The 21,093-nt window shown below is 38.5% G+C and overlaps 2 protein-coding genes across 2 annotated transcripts; both read right to left on the reverse strand.

Annotated features, from left to right (window-relative positions):
• Window positions 1–276: 276 nt before the first annotated feature.
• On the reverse strand, window positions 277–4,560 carry LOC114317703 (uncharacterized). Its single transcript, XM_082910690.1, has 8 exons — window positions 3,793–4,560; window positions 3,469–3,710; window positions 3,048–3,266; window positions 2,867–2,959; window positions 2,673–2,774; window positions 2,183–2,566; window positions 1,985–2,081; window positions 277–293 (listed from the first exon to the last, which is right to left on the reverse strand). Exons 1-8 carry the CDS (start codon window positions 3,803–3,805, stop codon window positions 277–279), a joined length of 1,167 nt encoding a protein of 388 aa, XP_082766816.1. The 5' UTR covers window positions 3,806–4,560.
• A 1,366-nt stretch (window positions 4,561–5,926) lies between these two features.
• LOC114272895 (uncharacterized) lies at window positions 5,927–9,585 on the reverse strand. Its single transcript, XM_082910691.1, has 4 exons — window positions 7,259–9,585; window positions 7,082–7,162; window positions 6,705–6,810; window positions 5,927–6,610 (listed from the first exon to the last, which is right to left on the reverse strand). Exons 1-4 carry the CDS (start codon window positions 9,583–9,585, stop codon window positions 5,927–5,929), a joined length of 3,198 nt encoding a protein of 1,065 aa, XP_082766817.1.
• Between the last annotated feature and the right edge of the window lie 11,508 nt (window positions 9,586–21,093).

The raw sequence follows: 21,093 nt of genomic DNA on the forward strand, positions 1-21,093 counted from the left end.
CTAATGGCTCAATACTCAATAATTGTAAAAGGTAAAAGAGTCTGCATTTTCATAATCCCAAAATATCCAAAACAACTTAATTAAATGGTTCATTACATAAACTTGTAATACAAAAAAGATCCAATGTTTCTAGCAAACTAATAGCCCACACCATAATCCAAAAGATAAACTTGTCACATAACAATAGTACTCAAAAGTATTACTCATGACGCCATTTTATAAAGACCTCCATGAAAAATGTTCAAATCGAGAAATGACGTCCATTGTTTGATACTTTCATATTGTCTTATTTCCTGCAATAAAAATAATTGAATGAGCATAAGTATCATTTTCAATTTTAAAATCTATAAAGAAAATTATATGATCCAAACGAACTGTAAATCCTACGAGTTGTGAAGTTCTATGGTTATGGTGTAACATTAAGAATTGGTGCAAAGACAAGAGTGTTGAGGTTAAATAAGTATTTTAATAAATAAAATCATTGACATTAGCAAAATTAGTTAGTTGTCCTAACGGTTAAGTAACAGAAGGGTATTCGTAGGGCAGGTAGAACATATGTTTCTTTGCATGTTCCTTACAAGTTTATTTTGTTCACTTTGGTTGATTCTGTACCTCAATCTAGGTTGTGCAAGGTAAAAGGAAAGTCCTTAAAATTTGAAGTTCCACACTTAATAGAAGAAATATTTTTGGTGGATGGAAGACTTGGAACCCCCAGAATTTGTATTGCTAGATGAGCCTATAGGAGTGCCAATCAACCCAGCCACTGGATTTAAGAATGAGGCATGATGTAATAATTAAAAGTATATTGGACAGTGGATGTACAGAGGATTCAAGGACAGAGTATTCCATGTTCTAGAATTTATCTATTTAGTTTTAGTTGAGTAAACAAAGGATCCTGGTCCATAATAATTGATGGTTGATCTGATATATATAACAGCAAGCAATTGCTCTTACTTTAATTTTCTGAAACTAAGAAGTAAAACATAAATATATTACCAAACTAGAGAATTCAGCAGTAAGCTTTCAGCAGTAAAATACTATTTTTCTTAGTCTGTCACTTGTGCCTTCTTTCTACTAAAATGGAGAGGGAGTATAATTCAAGACATGAACATGCTTTTGAAGGTGGTGGGTGTGGAACTTGTTGCCAATTCTCTTTTTCTATATGTGTGTGTGTAAAGGTATTTGTTTTTTCTTTTTGTCGAAAAAAAAACAAGAAAAAAATTGAATTGGTTCAACTCATGTTCTCGGAGTATGTTGCCTCTGTGATTGTTTTTAGGCAAATAATTGAGGCAAGTTCAATTCGGTATTTAGAAACTTATTTTTAACTCTAAAAACTCAATCTCTAAAAATAGTGTGCAATGTACTAGCAATGGAATTAGTTTCAGCAAAATGGTTCTTAAAAAAGCAAAAACAAAAATAAAAATTTCAGCATAGTTGCCAGTTTTTCGTGGAAATTTCTGAATGAAGACATTCTGTTTGCATTCAATTTTAGTAAAATGCAGCAAGTAGCAACATAAAATATGTTATTGATACAAGAATTAAAATAAAATAGTTGGCTCTTATAGGTTTGTGGTTTTAGACGTCGAATGGTTCCAAGTATGAGATAGATCTTATTCTTGTTTGTGTTTCAAATCATCCACCTACCTGAAATTTAAAAACATCTGAGTATAAATTCTTTAACAACATAAATGCTGGTTTATTGTTAATAATCACTCTTGTCAGTTATACAAGACTGACTTCCTGTTAGTTTGAGGTGAATGTGAAGTCAACTTGCCAATATTAGCAAAATTTTGTTCGGTTGCCCAATTCTCTATTCACTGGTTTGTTTGGTATTTTTACGGATGCCAATAAGGGAAGCAAAGTAGAGAAGTCAACCTATCAAATCCCAATTTTGTCTAAACTAACTAACAATTTAATGGTAAAGAAGTCATTAACAGTGGTTCTAAATTTGTGTCAATGTATGTGTATTGTAATGATGACTTACCCCGATTAGAAGGTTGCATTTCATGACTCCCAAAAGAGGATCTTTGATGTGTTTGTAGAGAAGCTTGGTCCGGAATGCCACTAGATCCATCTGTCTCCTAATTTATACAATACAATTTACATAAGTATGCATAAATTTAGAAAAGGATAACATATGATAAATACATCATATAAAAGAATATGTTATATGTAGTTATACCTGCAAACCACTAGAACTATGTCTCTGACTCATCAAAAATGCTACTTGCTCTTTTAAAGAGTTTATTACAGCATCTTGAGCTTGCAACTGAATACCTTGAGTTTGCAACTGATCACCTTGAGTTTTTAGTTGTTCCTTCAACTCAATTATAGTGTCTTTGTCTCTTATTCTGTCTTCATCAGAAACCATTCTTATGTGGTCAAAACTATTACACATGAAGCCATGCTTGGAAGGAGTAGGCCCAAATCCTAAACCTTGAACACGACCATGATGCTCTTTACCCATCACTTGAGCATAAATATCATTTGGTGACCAAGATATACGGCCACTAACATTTCCTTCAGAGCTACTTGGTTGTGAGCTCATCAAAGCTTCTAGTTTTTCCTATAGCATAAATTGGGGGGGGGGGGGGGGGAAATAAGAAGACAAAGTGATTGTTTTCCACAAACACATTAGAATTTTGAAAATGTAACTTATTAAATGGGCATACAATTTTTGCAGCTGCTGCTTCATTGACTGGTGTCCCATCCTTCCTTTTGTGAAGTGGTATATATAATTTTGCTCGATCTAGTGCAATCTTATCTTTTTGCTCCTATGTAACAATGATATCGTTTCAGAATAAATTTATAATACAATGTGCTAACCAAATTCAAAATATAAAACAAGGAATGAAGTTCGAAATACCATATCATATGCATGTTGTGCATAAGTTTTAGATCCTGCTGTATGTGCACTTGTTTGCTCTCGCCGGCTTTCCTTATTGGTTGTACTAAGTTCCTTCAGTCATAAATGCATAACAATATGTTTAAAAAAAATGATATAATGACATTGTATTATTTGATATGAAACATACATCTATGCATACCTGTCCTTCCTTTGAAAACCAATACGCGACAAGGTCAGCATAGTGCTCACGGTTAACTGTTAAAGGCGCAGTAGCTACTATCTGTGCTGCTGTCTTTGTCTCATCATAGTACTTTGCTTTTAAACTACATTTCCAATTTCTCCATTTCTCTCCCATTGACTTCAATGTTCGATGCCTAATCATATCCCTTCTCTCATCTTGAGGAATGGCAAACTTGGACTACAATTGTATGTTTTTTCATGTTATGAACATTCTTAAAATTATCAATACAATGATATAAACTAAATTTGTGCATTTCTTTGCCTAATTCTCATTTTTATTTTTACTTCAAATATAATAGCATGGAAGATTGTCTTTTTCACATGCATATGATCTCTCTTATAGTAGAATTATCACAAAATACTTGTAGTTAGAAAATTACCTCAATAATATTCCAACAATCTTCTTTATACTGATCTGGCACTTCATGCCAATTCTTGTACTTAATTGGGCATAAATGTGGCTTCCTAGCAATGGTGCCTATGAAGCGACTGAACATACCACCCTCTGTAGAAATAGCCTGCAAATCCTTGTTGAAGGTGAGCATAATGCGTTCTTCTGGAGTCAAATTCCACACTTCAACCATACGTGTAATTCCCCGCGTGTTTCGCTTGGTCAATGCATCTATTGCAATACAACAACGAAATATATCATGGAAGTGAAGGTTGACTTGTAAGTTGTACCTCAACTAAAAATCTAATACTACCTGTACGTTGCATTTCTTCTTCCCTTAACCAGTCCTCATCTAAATCATCTTCAAACTGAGGGTTAACCTCTGATTCTTGAGGTTGAGCGTGTGGAACATGTGATGGAGCATGTGAGGAGGGATGTGACCAACTAGGTTGTGAAGAGGCATTTGATCGACTAGGCTGTGAAGTTCCATTTGGCCGATTAAGCTGTGAAGAGGCATTTGAACGACTAGGTTGTGAAGTTCTATTTGGCCTGTCCAGCTGTGGAGAGCCAATTGAGTGACTAGGTTATGAAGTTCCACTTGGTGCGTTCAGCTGTGAAGGGTTATTTGGCTGGCTAGGCTGTGAAGAGTTATTTGACTGGCTAGGCTGTGAAGAGCCATTTGATCGCTTGTTCTGGGACTCAATCTCAAGATTGCAAGTTCTAAATCGTTTCTTTGCCATATCTGCTAGATAAACAATAGACGTAATTAATCAAACACAAAGATATTAATCAAATTAAATGAGCATTTATCATACAGTTTAGTAGTTAAATGTTAAAACCAAGTTTCATTGCTGAAATAAAAATTGTGCCAGCAGTGCACTGTGGTTTGAACAGTTTTCAAAACCAAAAGCGCTTCTCACTTAATGTTTTCTTTGACATGGTTCTGTGTATTTTGCAAATCAGGTGGGTACTGTTCTTCTCGGTTGTGCCTTCTTCTATGACATATTTTGGGTGTTCGTTTCTAAGAAGTTGTTCCATGAAAGTGTGATGATTGTGGTAAGTAATCCTCTCAATATTGTCTGCACTGTGCTAGAGCATGATTAACTGGTTCAGAATAATATCACATTTGAGTCGTTAACAGTAATTTGGAACTTTATAGGTAGGTCGTGCTGATAAAAGCGGAGAGGATGGTATTCCAATGCTACTAATTGTCAGCACATCCACCAATTCATTAGAAAGAATAAATAACACATTGGCAGATTAACAGAAAATGACACATGCCAATGACATATTGCAAACTTTTGATAAAAGGAAAGTGGTTAATAGTGTGTCATCAAAGCCCTATGCAAAATAAATAAATAATATATATATAGATAATAATTGAATCGTGAAACATCCATTATATAGAGTGGAAATCTATCCAGAATATTTTGCCATTACCGTTATTAAATAAACACTGTGAACCTAAATCTGAAAGCATGACATGGCACTAAATGTACTTGAGGACTTTCCAAGTAATTATTTTATATTACCACAATACTGTTCACAAATAATGATTGAATTGTGATATATTACCACTCTTAACAAAATAAAAGCTTAATAATTTGATTCAATTGTACATCCTAAAGCTCCACAGATCACTGCCCCAACAGACAACAGCAACAAAATCAGCCACCAATCACACCAGCATTGACAAAAGCAGCATAAAAAAAAGAGCAACCTCCATAACATATCACGCACAGCCATCAGCAGATAGATTACACACCATAAATCACAAAACACATCAGATCACCCACAGCCAATTGGCTACATTCTAGTGAAATTAGCAAAACATGGCTAGACTTAGCTCCCCTTCGTAATACAATAACATAACATGACACAGTAATACTACTACATTCAGACAGGTGCGGACATACATGACTATACTCACCTCTGTTAGATGGGTGCGGACTTCTTTCTTCTCAAGATAATTCCCTACATTCACAAACTAAAAGTTAAAACCTGAGAGAGCATAAAAACAATATTGTCAAGATGCTAATTTTCCAGTCCAAGTTTTTAACAGCTATATTTAACAACAAACATTAAAATAATATAAAAAACCATCAGTTATCTATTAGAAGAAATATAGATGTCCTCATTAATAACCCATACAATATACTTCAATGGAAACTAGACAAGTGTCCTGACAAACCCACACAAATTTGAGATCGGACACAAAGTAGCAAATTGATGCAAACACAATCATAAAGAAGAAAACAAATAATTTACCTGGTTTGGCTTACGCCTACATCCACAAGGGGTATGTGATTTAAAAAAAAAAGAGCAAAACATGGGTTGCCATACATATATGAAACTAAAAAATTTGAAATTTATATTCAAAACCAATAATGTTTCAAAGATTAACATGAGAATAAAAAAATTAAAATCAAACTAGTTGAACTCAACAACTAGCCATCCTCATCTAAATCATCTTCATCGATCAGTTGGTGATCAAGTGGAAGTGGTATATTGATTGTCGTTCCATCTGTATCATTTCTAGCCCAATTGAGGTTTTCATTTGCATCCACATGAGTGTCTTCAACTATCATATTGTACGGCTCGTTATCATAGTAAGTGTCAACATCACCATCACACAATTCACTAGTACCAACATCAAACACATCTCTCGCTTTTGTTTTAACAACAACCAACCAGTTTTCATGCCTTATATCTCCCACATAATAAACTTGTGAAGCTTGAGATGACAAGACAAATGGTTCATCATTTAACCGTTCTCCAGTATGTATCAAATGCGAAACATTTACAAGGTTAAACCCATATTCATCTATCTTGTAGCCTCTGCCTGTGTTCACATCAGCCCAATTGCATTTGAATAATACATATTTCAACTTGTCAAAATAATTGAGCTCAATGATATCAAATAAAACACCATAATACATGGTGCCTCCTTCGGTGGCCACACAAACCCCACTATTCTGAGTTTTCTTCGCTGCCTCATAATTTTTAATTCGAAACTTAAAACCATTAACAACATATCGTTTGAATCGTCTAGCTGGAGTGTTTGGGCCTTGAGCAAGCCACTTGATTTCATCAGTAAGTTGTTGCTTTCTTGTGTCATCCATAGCTACAACCTGATATATTATAGGATCCATTAAAATGATTACATTAATCTCTACGCTACAAATTGTATATGGTAATAGTACTATTTAATAGCTACATACTTACATATGATCTAAACCACTCACAAAACTTTTCCATATGCATCTTATTAAGAACATCATCAGTTAGACGACGCGGACGACTTTGTCTCTTTATATGCTCCTTGTGTTCTCTGTATATACAAACCTAGCTTGTGTTACTATTGCAAGTAGTAAAATGGGAAACTCAAACTTATTTATACACCATAACTTATAAATATTGCTTACATCCGATATGGTTGAATTTGATCATTGTTAAATAGCACATAACGATGTGCTTGTATCCATGACTTTTGATCAAGTTCGATATTCATTATTGGCCCTGTAGAATCTTCAACATTTCTTAAGGGTCGATTGAATATGGTTTCAACAGATTCCAAATATCACGAACAAAATATTAAGCACTCTTCAGCTATGTATCCTTCTGCAATAAAGCCCTCTGGATGGGCTTTGTTACGAACATAAGATTTTAGTCGTTGGAGATACCTACATGGAAAACAGTATAATTATAGATCGACTAAATTGAGATGTCAATGTGATGTAGGTTAAAAACACAAATAGATACAAGTCGTCACGCCTAACCTCTCAATGGGATACATCCATCTATAGTGAACTGGGCCAGCAATTTTAGCCTCAGTGGCCAAATGGACGACTAAATGCACCATAACAGTAAAAAAGGAGGGAGGGAAGATTCTCTCCAAATTGCATAAAGTCAATACAATTCGAGATGCAAGTCGGTCAAGCTCTTCCACTTGCAAGACTTTGGAACATAATTCCCTAAAGAAACAAGATAACTCAATTAGAGGTGAAGCGACTTGTTTTGGTAATGCTCCTCGTAATGTGATAGGAAGAAGTTGTTGCATCAAAATATGACCATCATGACTTTTCAAACCTATAATCTCACGCTGTCGAAGTTGGATACAACGTGAAATATTTGAAGCATAACCATCTGGGACTTTTACCCCTTTCAAAACTTTCAAGAAGTCATCTTTCTCTTTTAAAATCATTGAGAAGCAAGCTGGAGGCAAATATGTCTTATTGGAACTGATCTTTTGTGGGTGAAGTTCACGTCTTATACCCATCTCTTGTAAGTCAAGACGTGCCTTCAAGTTATCCTTTGTCTTCCCGTCTAAATTCAACAATGTTCCATATACATTATCAATCACATTTTTCTCTATATGCATCACATCAAGATTGTGACGCAATTTTTGATTTGCCCAATACGACAATGTAAAAAATATACTTCTTTTCTTCCATGGTTGTATCTCATCACCATCCGCTTGTTTCTTTCTTTTTTTGTTTTTTTCATTTGCCTTTGTCTTCCCAAATTTGTAATCAAGGTCTTCTGTTTGCATCATGATCTCAAAGCCAGATAGCATATCGGGAGCTGGTTCTATTTCTTGTTTGCCATCAAATGATGCTCTATCTTTACGAAATCTATGATCTTTATCCAAGAAACGTCTATGACCCATAAAACAATATTTTCCTCCATGTTTTAACCATCGAGAATGAGTCTCATAATTACAAGAAGGACATGCAAGAGCACCCTTGGTATTCCAACCAGACAAATCACCATATGCGGGAAAGTCATTTATAGTCCACATTAGAGCTGCATGCATTTGGAAGTTCTCTTTGGAAGATATATCATAAGTTTGTACTCCAACATCCCATAATTCCTTCAATTCTTCAACTAAAGGCTGCATGTACACATCTATGTCATTCGAAGGGGAGCTCGGACCAGGAATAAGCAATGATAGGATGAAAGAAGACCTTTTCATGCACATCCATGGAGGCAAATTATATGGGACCAATATGACCGGCCATATACTATAACTAGTACTCATATTTCCATAAGGGTTAAATCCATCTGCTGCCAACCCCAACCTGACATTGCGAGAGTCAAAGGAAAAATCTACATATCGAGAGTCGAATGTTTTCCAAGCCATAGAATCGGCAGGATGCCTCATTATGCCATCATTTGTACGGCCTTCAGCATGCCATTTCATAGAAGCAGCTGTTTTTGAAGACATGAACAACCTCTGCAATCGAGGTTTCAAGGGAAACCACCGTAAAACCTTTGCAGCCTTTTTCTTTCTCTTTTTAGATGAAGTACTCATATTTTGCTGGAAATCATTCTCATTTGTTGCCCACCTTGAAGCACCACAATGACACACTTCATCATTTGCATGTTCCTTCCAAAATAACATACAATCATTAGGACAAGCATGAATCTTTTCATAACCGAGACCCAAATCCTTAATAATCTTCTTGGCATCATAAGAGGCTTTTGGCAAATTTGCATCTGAAGGAAGCATATCTTTCAAAATTTGAAGCAACATTGTGAATGAGTGGTTGCTCCATCCATTAAGACATTTCAAGTGATACAGATGCACAATTGCTGACAACTTGCTAAAATTCTTGCACCCTTCATACAAAGGCTTCTCAGCATCTTTCAGTAAGTCGTAAAATTTTTGTGCATCTTCATTAGGATCTTCCTGAGGTCGTTGCACGCTTGGACCTTGATCAGATGGTTCTGGTAAATTACTTTCTTTTGCATATTCATCCATATTTTGGGTGTGCATGGGAAACACATCCCGCAACATGTCACGTATATCACCATACTCGGGTCCTATTTCTTCAACATGGCTTTGACTAGTTCTACTAGAAGTCGTTGCAGACATAATTTCCCCGTGATGATACCAACAATTATAACCCGAACTAATTCCATAGGATACCAAGTGATCATGTACAACTTCTAGGGTCAACATGTATGAATTCACATATCTCATACATGGACATGGAATTGTTCCATCATTAGATGCATTGTGAGAAGCAAACTCTAAAAATTCTTTAATCCCTTGCATATAATCTCTTGACAATCTACTTTTCTTCATCCAACTCTTATCCATTGATAATTAACTAAATTGAAGTACCATGAAACAAAATAAAAAAGTTAAATATATTATATAAAGAGTTATCTATACTAACATAAAAAAGCATTACACAATTTAGTGTAGGTACACATAATTGAATTATTTGTATATGACTTTTCCTGTATATATTTTCCTAAAATTGACCTATTTTATATTGATACGTTTCGGATTCATTTCAAATCAATATCTGGAAATTTATAGGAATAGTTGATCTAAGTTTTTTTAAATGTTTTTTGTTTTTGTTTTTGTTTTCACAGTTCTCATCTAATGAGTAAACAAAACTTTTTTTTCTATGAGTTCAAGGTTTTTGATTTACTGTGTTTATGTACTTTTTGTCCATAGAATTCAATGACATGCTTTTCAACTAAAGTAAACAGTTTTATATTTTAGCACATCATCTTATTTGAGTGACAATCATCTTACTTGGGTCACATCACTTCTTATTTGAGTCAAATCACCTCTCTACCACATCACTTCAAACCCAACCCATATTTCACATTTTTTCATGAAAAGTCAAAAATTATACTAATCTAGCATTTCCCAAACAACCCCTAAGCCTTGTCTCCCATGGAAGTCAAATAAATAGCAGAAGAGTAATAACAGTAATTAATAGCAGAAGAGTAATAATAGCAACAAAGTAATAGCAGCAGAGTAATGTATGGAAGCCCAAGCATATCTGTATATCTGTATGGCAGTCCAAGCATATCAGTATGGCAGCCCAATCAAGAAACTAGAACCTGAACCAATAACCCCACAGAGCCAGCAGCCTACCAGTTGACAACAGAGCAAGCCTAATGTACAAGGGCCTAACAAATAGAACCTAATGTACAGCAGCCAGGATAGATCTTGAACTTGGAGAAAAATAAAGCTGAAGGCCATGTATTACAAATCAAAGCAAATCAGCATAACATTCCACTGCTGAGCAGTCGAAGCATATCTATATGACTTGTTGTACCCAAGATGAGTAATGAAGGAATAGGAGCAAGATATTAGGGGAATTGTTTTGACTTATTTTAGTAGGTGGACATATTTATCGAGAGAAGTACCCATTTGTAACAAGTCCTATTCCAGAAAAACTAAACTCCAACTGAGTTAGAAGCAGACAGAATTAGAATGTTTAAACTGCTCAGCCTGTCAATGTCATTCTCCTGGGTTTTGACATTTTGAGAAGTATGATTTTCAAGATGTATGCAATCAATTTACATGATTATCTTAGTCCATGTCATGTTGTTGTTGATCATATAGTCAGTGATTTCATTCATATTTATTCTAAATTGTTCAAACTGAACCTGGAAAGACCCTTATGACACCAAGGGTTAATTGTTACTGTTAAGAGTGGGACTCTACATGACTTGCAGCTTGTCTTTAATGTATTGCTGCTCTATCTCAGTGTTCTGGACTCAATAATATTGTGTTGGCTGATGTAAATACTGATGTTAGCAGTAGCTCTGCAATTATTTTCTTGCTAAGAGGGGGGAGTGCATCCTCAGTGAGATTCATCTAGATGTTTGTCTTTATTCCAAGTTAAGCTGTGGTATCATTGTTTGTGTCCCTATTGTGTTTTATTCTTCTTTTGTTTTCCTCCAATCTGTATTCTGCTATTCTTTTATTCTAGTTCATGTTTTCATTTCTTGTAAAATATAAAAATAGCTATGTGAGACAATAGCATCTACAGAATTCTTGCCTAAGATAGCTTTATGAAAGTAACCATTTCCACTGAATTCTTACCTATTTAGCAAATTAAATAGAATCTAGTGTGGTCTTTTAGAGAGACAATAGATGCATCCTGCTGAAGCCATCCCTATCATTGAACTGAACCAAACTTCCCGATGACTTGTGGTCTGGGAAGAATGTCTCAGTTTCTGTATTGCTATGATAACATAATAGTTTTACTAGACCATGGGCAAGAAATATAAATTCTGAAAAAGATCGTTTCATATGCTCCTTTAGCTCTAATAGGACTCTCATCAAGAAACTCTTTTCTGGACTAGATTCTGCAATTTTTGTATTTCTTTGTACATGTAACAATTACATTACACAGAGTTGAAAAGGACTGCCTCTGTTTCATGTTTTCAGAATCAAAACAATGATAAGTTTGAAAATTGTCATTGTTGATAATTCATTCTCAAAACAATGAGCAGTCCAAGCATCATGCCTCACAGAGATCACAAAATAAACTGAGCCACTCTAAACTATACTAAGCTCTAACCATAGTATCTACAGGGGCACCCTCATAGTATCTGCACACACCAATAAAACCCCAACACCTAGTCATATCAGTCCACCACTGAGCCTGACAGTCCAACAGGACAGAATCTGAACCTGAACCTACAGGACCAGCAAAAAGCCCATGCTGACAGACAGATACACACGCCAGCAGAACCCACCGCAGGCTAGGCTCAAGCATCAACAGAACAAGCTGAGACCAAAGCAGACAGAATTAGAATGTTTAAACTGCTCAGCCTGTCAATGTCATTCTCCTGGGTTTTGACATTTTGAGAAGTATGATTTTCAAGATGTATGCAATCAATTTACATGATTATCTTAGTCCATGTCATGTTGTTGTTGATCATATAGTCAGTGATTTCATTCATATTTATTCTAAATTGTTCAAACTGAACCTGGAAAGACGCTTATGACACCAAGGGTTAATTGTTACTGTTAAGAGTGGGACTCTACATGACTTGCAGCTTGTCTTTAATGCATTGCTGTTCTATCTCAGTGTTCTGGACTCAATTATATTGTGTTGGCTGATGTAAATACTGATGTTAGCAGTAGCTCTGCAATTATTTTCTTGCTAAGAGGGGGGAGTGCATCCTCAGTGAGATTCATCTAGATGTTTGTCTTTATTCCAAGTTAAGCTGTGGTATCATTGTTTGTGTCCCTATTGTGTTTTATTCTTCTTTTGTTTTCCTCTAATCTGTATTCTGCTATTCCTTTATTCTAGTTCATGTTTTCATTTCTTGTAAAATATAAAAATAGCTATGTGAGACAATAGCATCTACAGAATTCTTGCCTAAGATAGCTTTATGAAAGTAACCATTTCCACTGAATTCTGACCTATTTAGCAAATTAAATAGAATCTAGTGTGATCTTTTAGAGAGACAATAGATGCATCCTGCTGAAGCCATCCCTATCATTGAACTGAACCAAACTTCCCGATGACTTGTGGTCTGGGAAGAATGTCTCAGTTTCTGTATTGCTATGATAACATAATAGTTTTACTAGACCATGGGCATGAAATATAAATTCTGAAAAAGATCGTTTCATATGCTCCTTTAGCTCTAATAGGACTCTCATCAAGAAACTCTTTTCTGGACTAGATTCTGCAATTTTTGTATTTCTTTGTACATGTAACAATTACATTACACAGAGTTGAAAAGGACTGTCTCTGTTTCATGTTTTCAGAATCAAAACAATGATAAGTTTGAAAATTGTCATTGTTGATAATTCATACTCAAAACAATGAGCAGTCTAAGCATCATGCCTCACAGAGATCACAAAATAAACTGAGCCACTCTAAACTATACTAAGCTCTAACCATAGTATCTACAGGGGCACCCTCATAGTATCTGCACACACCAATAAAACCCCAACACCTAGTCATATCAGTCCACCACTGAGCCTGACAGTCCAACAGGACAGAATCTGAACCTGAACCTACAGGACCAGCAAAAAGCCCAAGCTGACAGACAGATACACACGCCAGCAGAACCCACCGCAGGCTAGGCTCAAGCATCAACAGAACAAGCTGAGACCAAAGCAGCACAGCAAACCAGGGCCAAGACTCAACTCCTATGTCTAATACAATATTGGTAATGGCCTAATGGGTTTAAGATTGGTTTTGGTCTGTTGTTTTAGTTTAATTTATCTGTTACTTTTTTCTCTTACCTTTCATGCAGTTTGTCGGAAGAACGGAAGCCTTGTTGTGATGAAGAATGCAGGATGATTAGTGTTGAGCTTTCAAACATCACAAACAAAGTATGTACATGGATTCATTTGTTATTGTATTTTTGCTGGATAGTATTAGATATGTTCACAAATCATGCTTGGTGTTAAGCCTTATAGTCTTTGACACATGCATGTTGATGATGAACATATTTTGTATGGTATTAGTCAAAAGATTATTTGCATTGCAAATTGTCCATGTACTATCGATCTCTTCTTGAAATGCTTATTACAATTCCTCCAGGGAAACAACATAAGATAAATTAGACCATTCATGCTATAGGTTTGGACTGGTAGTTCTCTTCATGTAATTTCATTTACATTTTTTCGTTATCGTAATTCGTATTTCACTGCCAATGAATTGCCTTCAATAGGTATTCGAATCTTCTTGCATGGAATGGTACATTACATAACATCCTTACCAATATGGATATGCATTTGGATGTCTACTTTTAGTGAGACACAAAAAAAAAATTGTCATCATAATTGCCTTTTGGCTTTTTGTTGATCAGTTTGAAATGGCAAGAATGTAGTAGCTCAAAACAGCATCTCTATTTTCTTTATTTGTAGAAACCTTTTACTGGGTTAAGGTATCTACTGTTTCTTCTCACATTTTACATTTTCATGTTTCATTATAAGTGTTCTGTTGCTCAATTGCTGTAGTTAATTTCTAGGGCTGTAAAATAATGGCTATTTAGTTTGTTGAAAATTCAATTGAGATTTCATCGTTATGTAAGCAATATATTCAGAAATTTGTTAATTTTTTAGGCTTCATTCGATAAGTTTGTGTCAGAAAATTATTCAAAAAATTAAACTATTCGAACTTGGGGTGATTAAAACTTGTTTGAGATTGATTTGAAAAATAAACGAAAGAAGCTTAAGTACATTTTTTTACTCGTTAAATTTTGAAACTAATATTAAACAATATATTATACAACCTGGGCAATTATAACCCTAAGCATTTCAGACAATAACTAGTATATGGAAAAGTGATTGGTTACTCATTGATCTTTTTTTTATCAAGAGATAGGAGATTATTTATAAATTACAAATACGAACAGAATTATATCAAAATTGATAGATAATCAATGCAACAAAAATTACAAACTGTGCATTAAATTCATAGGCAACAATTTTCTCAACAAAAAAAAAAAAAAAAAAAAAAGGAGAGAGAGATACACACAAAAACAGAACAAATCAATAAACAAAAATATAGGGACTATTACTCCATTGTGGCATTTTATCAAACACCTACCATACATAATGAATCCTCAAGCATGAGATTTATTGTGTAGCATCAACAACAATCCATTCATTTCACTAATTATATTGGTTAAAATATGAATATCATAGATGATCAAAATTAGAATACCAAACATGTTAATCAATCTATTTTCTAAATTATTTTCCCAAATCAAAATCATTCAAGATGTTCATGAAATCCTTCGAAGTAGAGAAGTTTTGGAGATATTAGAAGCAATGAATGGAAGGGCAAGTCTCAGCTTAAGAATGAATTTCATTGACCCAAACTTGACCAAAGACAGTAAGGGAAAAAGAGACACAAAGACAGTAGAAGAAAGAGAGAAGGGTAGAGAGATAAACCGAGAGACAAGAAGAAAGAGATGGCTAGAGAAAGAGAAACACAGAGAGCAAACTGACCTTCAAATCACAGTAGCTTGATGTCGTCAATACGCCGCGGGGGAGATGAACTCTGATACTTCGCCAAAGCAGTGTTGTGGACTAGGGCACAAATTGTGAGTTGAACGGTTTTTTTTTTGGATTGAATTTCTGATATGTTATTCACCCACACAAAAAAAAAAAAAAAAAAAAAAAGAATCCGCGCGAAATCGGAGTTGAATTTGGCGGGCCTTTATTTTGCTGGGCTTTTAGTAACGGTTGAGTACAAACCGTCACTATAAAAAAATATATGGCAGCGTTTTATGAAAAAAATGCTACTAAAAATTTAATTTTTAGTTGTGGTCAATAACTGCTACAATAGCCCATCTATAGCAGCATTTTTAAGGCCGTTGCAATAAAAAACGCTGCTAAAACTTGATTTTTTTGTAGTGCTACTAGATCAAAACCTAGAGAGAAGGTAGAGTTCTAGAGTGAGAGGCTCAACAATGGTGTTTTTGGAAAAGTAGGAAAGAGAAGAGAAAGTGAAAAAGTGATTTGAAAAGTCAAAACACGGAACTTAAACCCAGTCGACCCGCTCAAGTGTCAAACACCCCGCTCGAGCGTCACTCACAGACTCCCGCTCGAGCGTCAACAATCCCGCTTGAGCGGCGGATGCACACTCCTAGAACTTTTACAGAACCAGGTCTCCGCTCGAGCTTCCGACTCCCCGCTCGAGCGTCACTCACACAACCCCACTTGAGCGGCCAACTCCACACTCGAGCGTCCAACACTGCACAGGAAATAATGGATGGGTGCAATTCCCGCTCGAGCGCCAAAACCCCCGCTCGAGCGGACAGGTAAAAATCTGGGCAACTAGTTTTGGTTTCTAAACTCAACCAACCTGTAACAAACCTGCCCAACACATCCTACAATTCAAATACAAGTAAAAGGAATGTAAACAAGATAATAATCAACTACCAACATCCACGGACACATGTCTGGATCACTGTACAACAAGGGTAAATCCGGGATCGCTATAACCTCCCCCCCTTTAAAGAATTTCGTCCCCGAAATTAAGCACAAGTTTTCAAAAACAGGTTTTCCTCCATTTTAAACAATGTTACATTTTAACATTCAACAATTCGACCCATTACCGGTCACCCCCTCCATTTAACAAGAGGCATTTCACAATATGTAAACAACATATGTACTTTCAACATGCATCAACATTACGCATTTCCTTTCCAATTTCAACAACATATTCAACATATATAATGTTACATTCAACTTCCATATGAGGCAAGTTCCAAAACATACTTCCAATAAACCAAACATTTTCAATGTTTCACAACTTAAGACATATATAAAAGCCCTTAAGTTCAACAATAGTTCAAACTCTAAATACAAGATTACATATTAACAAACAAGTCCGGATATTGCTCACGGACTTCCAACTCACGTTCCCAAGTGGCTTCCTCCATTCCATGATGTTTCCACAAGACTTTCACCAAGGGAATGGTCTTGCCACGCAGGACCTGATCCTGCCTATCCAAGACCCGAACCGGTCTCTCCTCATACGAGGCATCCTCATCTACCTCTAAATCGGTCCAATCCAACACATGCGATGGATCTGGCTCATACTTCCAAAGCATACTCACATGAAACACGTCATGCACTCCGGACAACTGCGGCGGTAAGGCTAACCGATAAGCAACCTCGACCAATACATCGAGGGGATAACTTCCCACTCTTCCCAAACCTCATCAAGCCTCGCCTAGGTGATATCTTTAGAAAGACATGATCACCTACCTCAAACGCCAAAGGCCTCCTCCTACGGTCAGCATAAGATTTCTGACGACTCTGGGCTGTAACAAGCCTCCTACGGATAAGCTCAATTTTCTCCGTCGTCTCCCTAACCAACTCCGGACCCAACAAAGGTGCATCACCCACCTCGGCCCAACACACTGGAGACCTACACGGTCGGCCATACAAGGCCTCAAACGGTGCCATACCGATGCTAGACTGAAAACTGTTGTTGTAGGCAAACTCTACCAAGGGTAAGTGCCTCTCCCACGTCCCACTGAAGTCCAGGACACAACCCCGAAGCATATCCTCGAGGATCTGAATAGTACGCTCGGACTGCCCGTCAGTCTGAGGATGGTAAGCCGTACTAAAGGTCAACTTAGTGCCCAAGGCACTCTGCAAACTCTGCCACAACCTAGCAGTAAAACGAGGATCTCTATCTAAGACGATCGTCACTGGGACCCCGTGCAATCTCACTATGTCCCGAATATACAAGTCGGCAAGATGATCTACCGAATCTCTCACGCGCATAGAAATGAAGTGCACCGACTTAGTCAACCGGTCTACAACCACCCAAATAGCATCACTACCCCGCTGAGTCCTCGGAAGACCTACAACGAAGTCCATAGTGACATGCTCCCACTTCCACTCAGCAATAGGCAAGGGTTGCAACAAACCCGCTGGCCTCTGATGCTCGGCCTTCACTTGCTGGCAAGTAAGGCATTTAGATACGAAAACAGCCACATCTCTCTTCATACCCCGCCACCAAAACTGGCGACCCAAATCCCGATACATCTTAGTACCTCCCGGATGCACCGCAAGGCGCGAATGATGAAACTCTCGGAGTACTTCCTCTCGGCAAGACTCCGGCACAAACAAACGGTCTCGGTATCTCACACTCAGGTCGGGATACACCGTCAAACCCTTCTCAACCTTCCCACTGGAGATCTTCTCTCGGAGGGATTCTACTTCAAGGTCACCTCTCTGTGCCTCTAACACTCGTGTCACAAGTGTAGACTACGCAACAATAGAAAACAAGGCCGCAGCCTCAACGGATTCGCCCAGTAGCAAATCAAACTCGCCAAGTGCTCCTAACATCTCCCATTCTCGGATGGCTATACTAGCTACATCACTAATGGATTTCCTACTAAGGGCATCGGCCACAACATTGGCCTTTCCCGGATGATAATGCAACTCAAAATCATAATCCTCAATGAACTCCATCCACCTTCTCTGCCTCAAATTCAAGTCTCTCTGTGTAAACAGATACTTTAAACTCTTGTGGTCCGAGAACACCTCGAACTTCTCACCATAAAGGTAGTGCCTCCAGATTTTCAAGGCAAAGATCACAGCCGCTAACTCCAGGTCGTGTGTAGGGTAATTCTTCTCGTGTATTTTCAACTGACGTGAGCCATAAGCTACCACTTTCCCTTCTTGCATCAACACACAACCCAAACCCTCTCGTGAGGCATCACAATAAACCGCATAACCCAATTCTCTCTCCGGAATAATCAACACCGGAGCGGTGGTCAATCTGACTTTCAACTCTTGGAAGGACTTTTCACAAGTCTCACTCCACACAAACTTGACTCCCTTCTGAGTCAGTCTAGTCAACGGTGACGCTAACTTGGAGAAATCTTTCACAAACCGGCGGTAATACCCAGCTAATCCCATAAAACTGCGGATCTCAAACACACTCTTAGGCTGTGCCCAATCTTGCACTGCCTCTACCTTGGACGCATCAACAGACACCCTTTCCCCGGATACTACGTGGCCTAAGAATTTGACTTCCCTCAGCCAGAACTCACACTTCCCAAACTTGGCATACAGCCTATGGGCTCTAAGCAACTCAAGCACCACTCGCAAGTGTTCCTCGTGCTCCTCCTCAGAAGGCGAATAGACAAGAATGTCGTCCACAAAAACGACTACAAATCGATCCAAGAATTCCCGAAAAATCTGGTTCATCAAGTCCATAAAGACGGCCGGTGCATTGGTAAGCCCAAACGGCATCACCAGAAACTCATAATGGCCATACCGCGTACGGAATGCTGTCTTCGGAATATCCTCCTCCCTGACCCTCAACTGGTGGTAACCCGATCTCAAGTCTATCTTAGAGAAACAACGGGAACCCTTCAACTGGTCAAACAAATCATCTATACGGGGCATAGGGTACTTATTCTTGACCGTAGCCCGATTCAACTTCCGGTAGTCTATACACAATCTCAAGGCACCATCTTTCTTTTTAGCAAAGAGGGCCGGTGCTCCCCACGATGAAACACTAGGGCGAACAAAACCCTTATCTAGCAACTCCTGGAGCTGAACTTTCAACTCAACCAACTCTGCTGGAGCAAAACGGTAGGGTGCCATAGAAATCGGCGCCGTGCCGGGCACCAAATCAATAGAGAACTCTATCTCTCGGTGAGGTGGCAAACTAACAAGATCTTCGGGAAAGACATCCGAATACTCACAAACCACCCTCGGCAATACAATCTGGGTCTCATCACACTCACCACTCTCAAAGCTAGCAAGTAGACCACTAAGCTCACTTCGCCCTCGCGAATCATACCCCGGTAGCAAAACACTACCAACCCGGTCTCCCAAGAAATGGAACCACTCCCCGCTCAAGGTACATAACGTGACCCTCTGGCGATAGCAATCGATAACAGCCCGGTATGACGATAGCCAGTCCATACCCAAAATAACATCAAAACCCTTCATGGGCATGACAACAAACGGAAAAGGAAGCCTATGGTCGGCGACCTCTATATCACAACCTCTAACACCCTGTTTCAGGATCAACTCACCACGAAGAGGTGACACCACACAAATAGGAGATGCTAACTGTGCTAACTCCAATTCCAAAATAGATGCAAATGCAGCAAATACAAAAGAATGAGATGCACCCGTGTCTATCAACACATTAGCAACCGAGTTGCAAAACAGAAAAGTACTTCTCACTACCGATGGAGCCGGTACTAAATCCTGCGCGGTAACAGCATACACGCGCCCTGTAGGCCCCTGGTCTACCTGCTCACCTCTAGGAGCAAAAGACTGCTACACAGACTGGGACGACGAAGCCCCCGGATTGGCCCTCGAGGCCTGCACAGACTGAGCTAGCTGAAAACTCTGCGTCTGCCTGGAACCAGACGCTCCCGACGTGGCACTCAACTGCGGGCAAAACCTCTTCAGGTGCCCAGGTTGTCCACACTGATAACAAGACAAGGGCTGCCCCCTGCCCAAACTCTGACTCTGCGGTCTAGCTGAAGAAGAAGCAGCTCTCTGACTCCCACCCTTCTGCGGGCAAACTGCAACCTTGTGACCTAACTGGCCACACTTGTAACAAGCAAACTCCCCCTGATTGCCTCTCCCCGAGCCTGCACTCGGCACTGGAAAGGTCGATCTAGAAACTGCTCCCTGAGACTGCTGAGGGTTATAACCCCTCTGCCTCCTGCCATCACCCTGGCCATCTTGGCCCCTCTTGGAGCCCCTCTGCTCTTCCTCCTCTTCCTGCATCATAATTTCCATATGAGTAGCAGCATCTACCAGGTGTCTATACTCTCAGATGTAAGACCCACCAACTCTCAACTTGAGGCCCCGCCTCAACTTCCGCTCAAACTCATAGCAACGGCGTTCCTCAGACGCCACCAGTTTAGGTGCAAACCTGGACTGACTGGTAAAAGTAGCCTCAAACTCGGCCACTGACAAGCCCTGCTGTTTAAGCCGGCTAAATTGATCCCTCAGCTTCTCCCTAGCTGCTGCAGACAAAAACCTCTCCTGAAAAGCATTTACAAACGCCTCCAAAGTACCACCAACACGAGCCTTCTCGTACTTCCACCATTGACCCGCATCTCCCTTCAGCTGGAAAGATGCCAAGGTCACTTTCAATGCTCCGTCCTCGATGCCAAGCATCTCGAACGTCTTACTCATTTGCTCTAGCCACTCATTAGCCTTCAGTGGCTCTTTCGGATCCCCGACAAACTCATCCGGATTAGACCGGAAAAACTCCCTCTTCAAGAAAGAAGGCCCTGCCTTAGCTGCCTGATTCCCAGCTTTAAGGATACCCAAAGCTCCTGCTATCTCTCTGGCCAAGGCACCCATGGCCTGCTGACCCGCTGG

This window comes from Camellia sinensis, unplaced genomic scaffold (genome assembly GCF_055761805.1).
Source record: "Camellia sinensis isolate YWXY unplaced genomic scaffold, ASM5576180v1 Unanchor1, whole genome shotgun sequence".
In the NCBI taxonomy this organism is placed as follows: domain Eukaryota; kingdom Viridiplantae; phylum Streptophyta; class Magnoliopsida; order Ericales; family Theaceae; genus Camellia; species Camellia sinensis.

Coding starts and splice junctions, on each gene's coding strand:
- LOC114317703 (XM_082910690.1), bottom strand. Junction 3,267..3,468: donor ATTGTTGGAATATTATTGAG/GTAATTTTCTAA, acceptor ATACAATTGTAG/TCCAAGTTTGCCATTCCTCA. Junction 2,775..2,866: donor CACAACATGCATATGATATG/GTATTTCGAACT, acceptor ATTGTTACATAG/GAGCAAAAAGATAAGATTGC.
- LOC114272895 (XM_082910691.1), bottom strand. CDS start 9,585: ATGGATAAGAGTTGGATGAAGAAAAGTAGATTGTCAAGAGATTATATG. Junction 6,811..7,081: donor GAAGGATACATAGCTGAAGA/GTGCTTAATATT, acceptor TTGTATATACAG/AGAACACAAGGAGCATATAA. Junction 6,611..6,704: donor GTGAGTGGTTTAGATCATAT/GTAAGTATGTAG, acceptor ATAATATATCAG/GTTGTAGCTATGGATGACAC.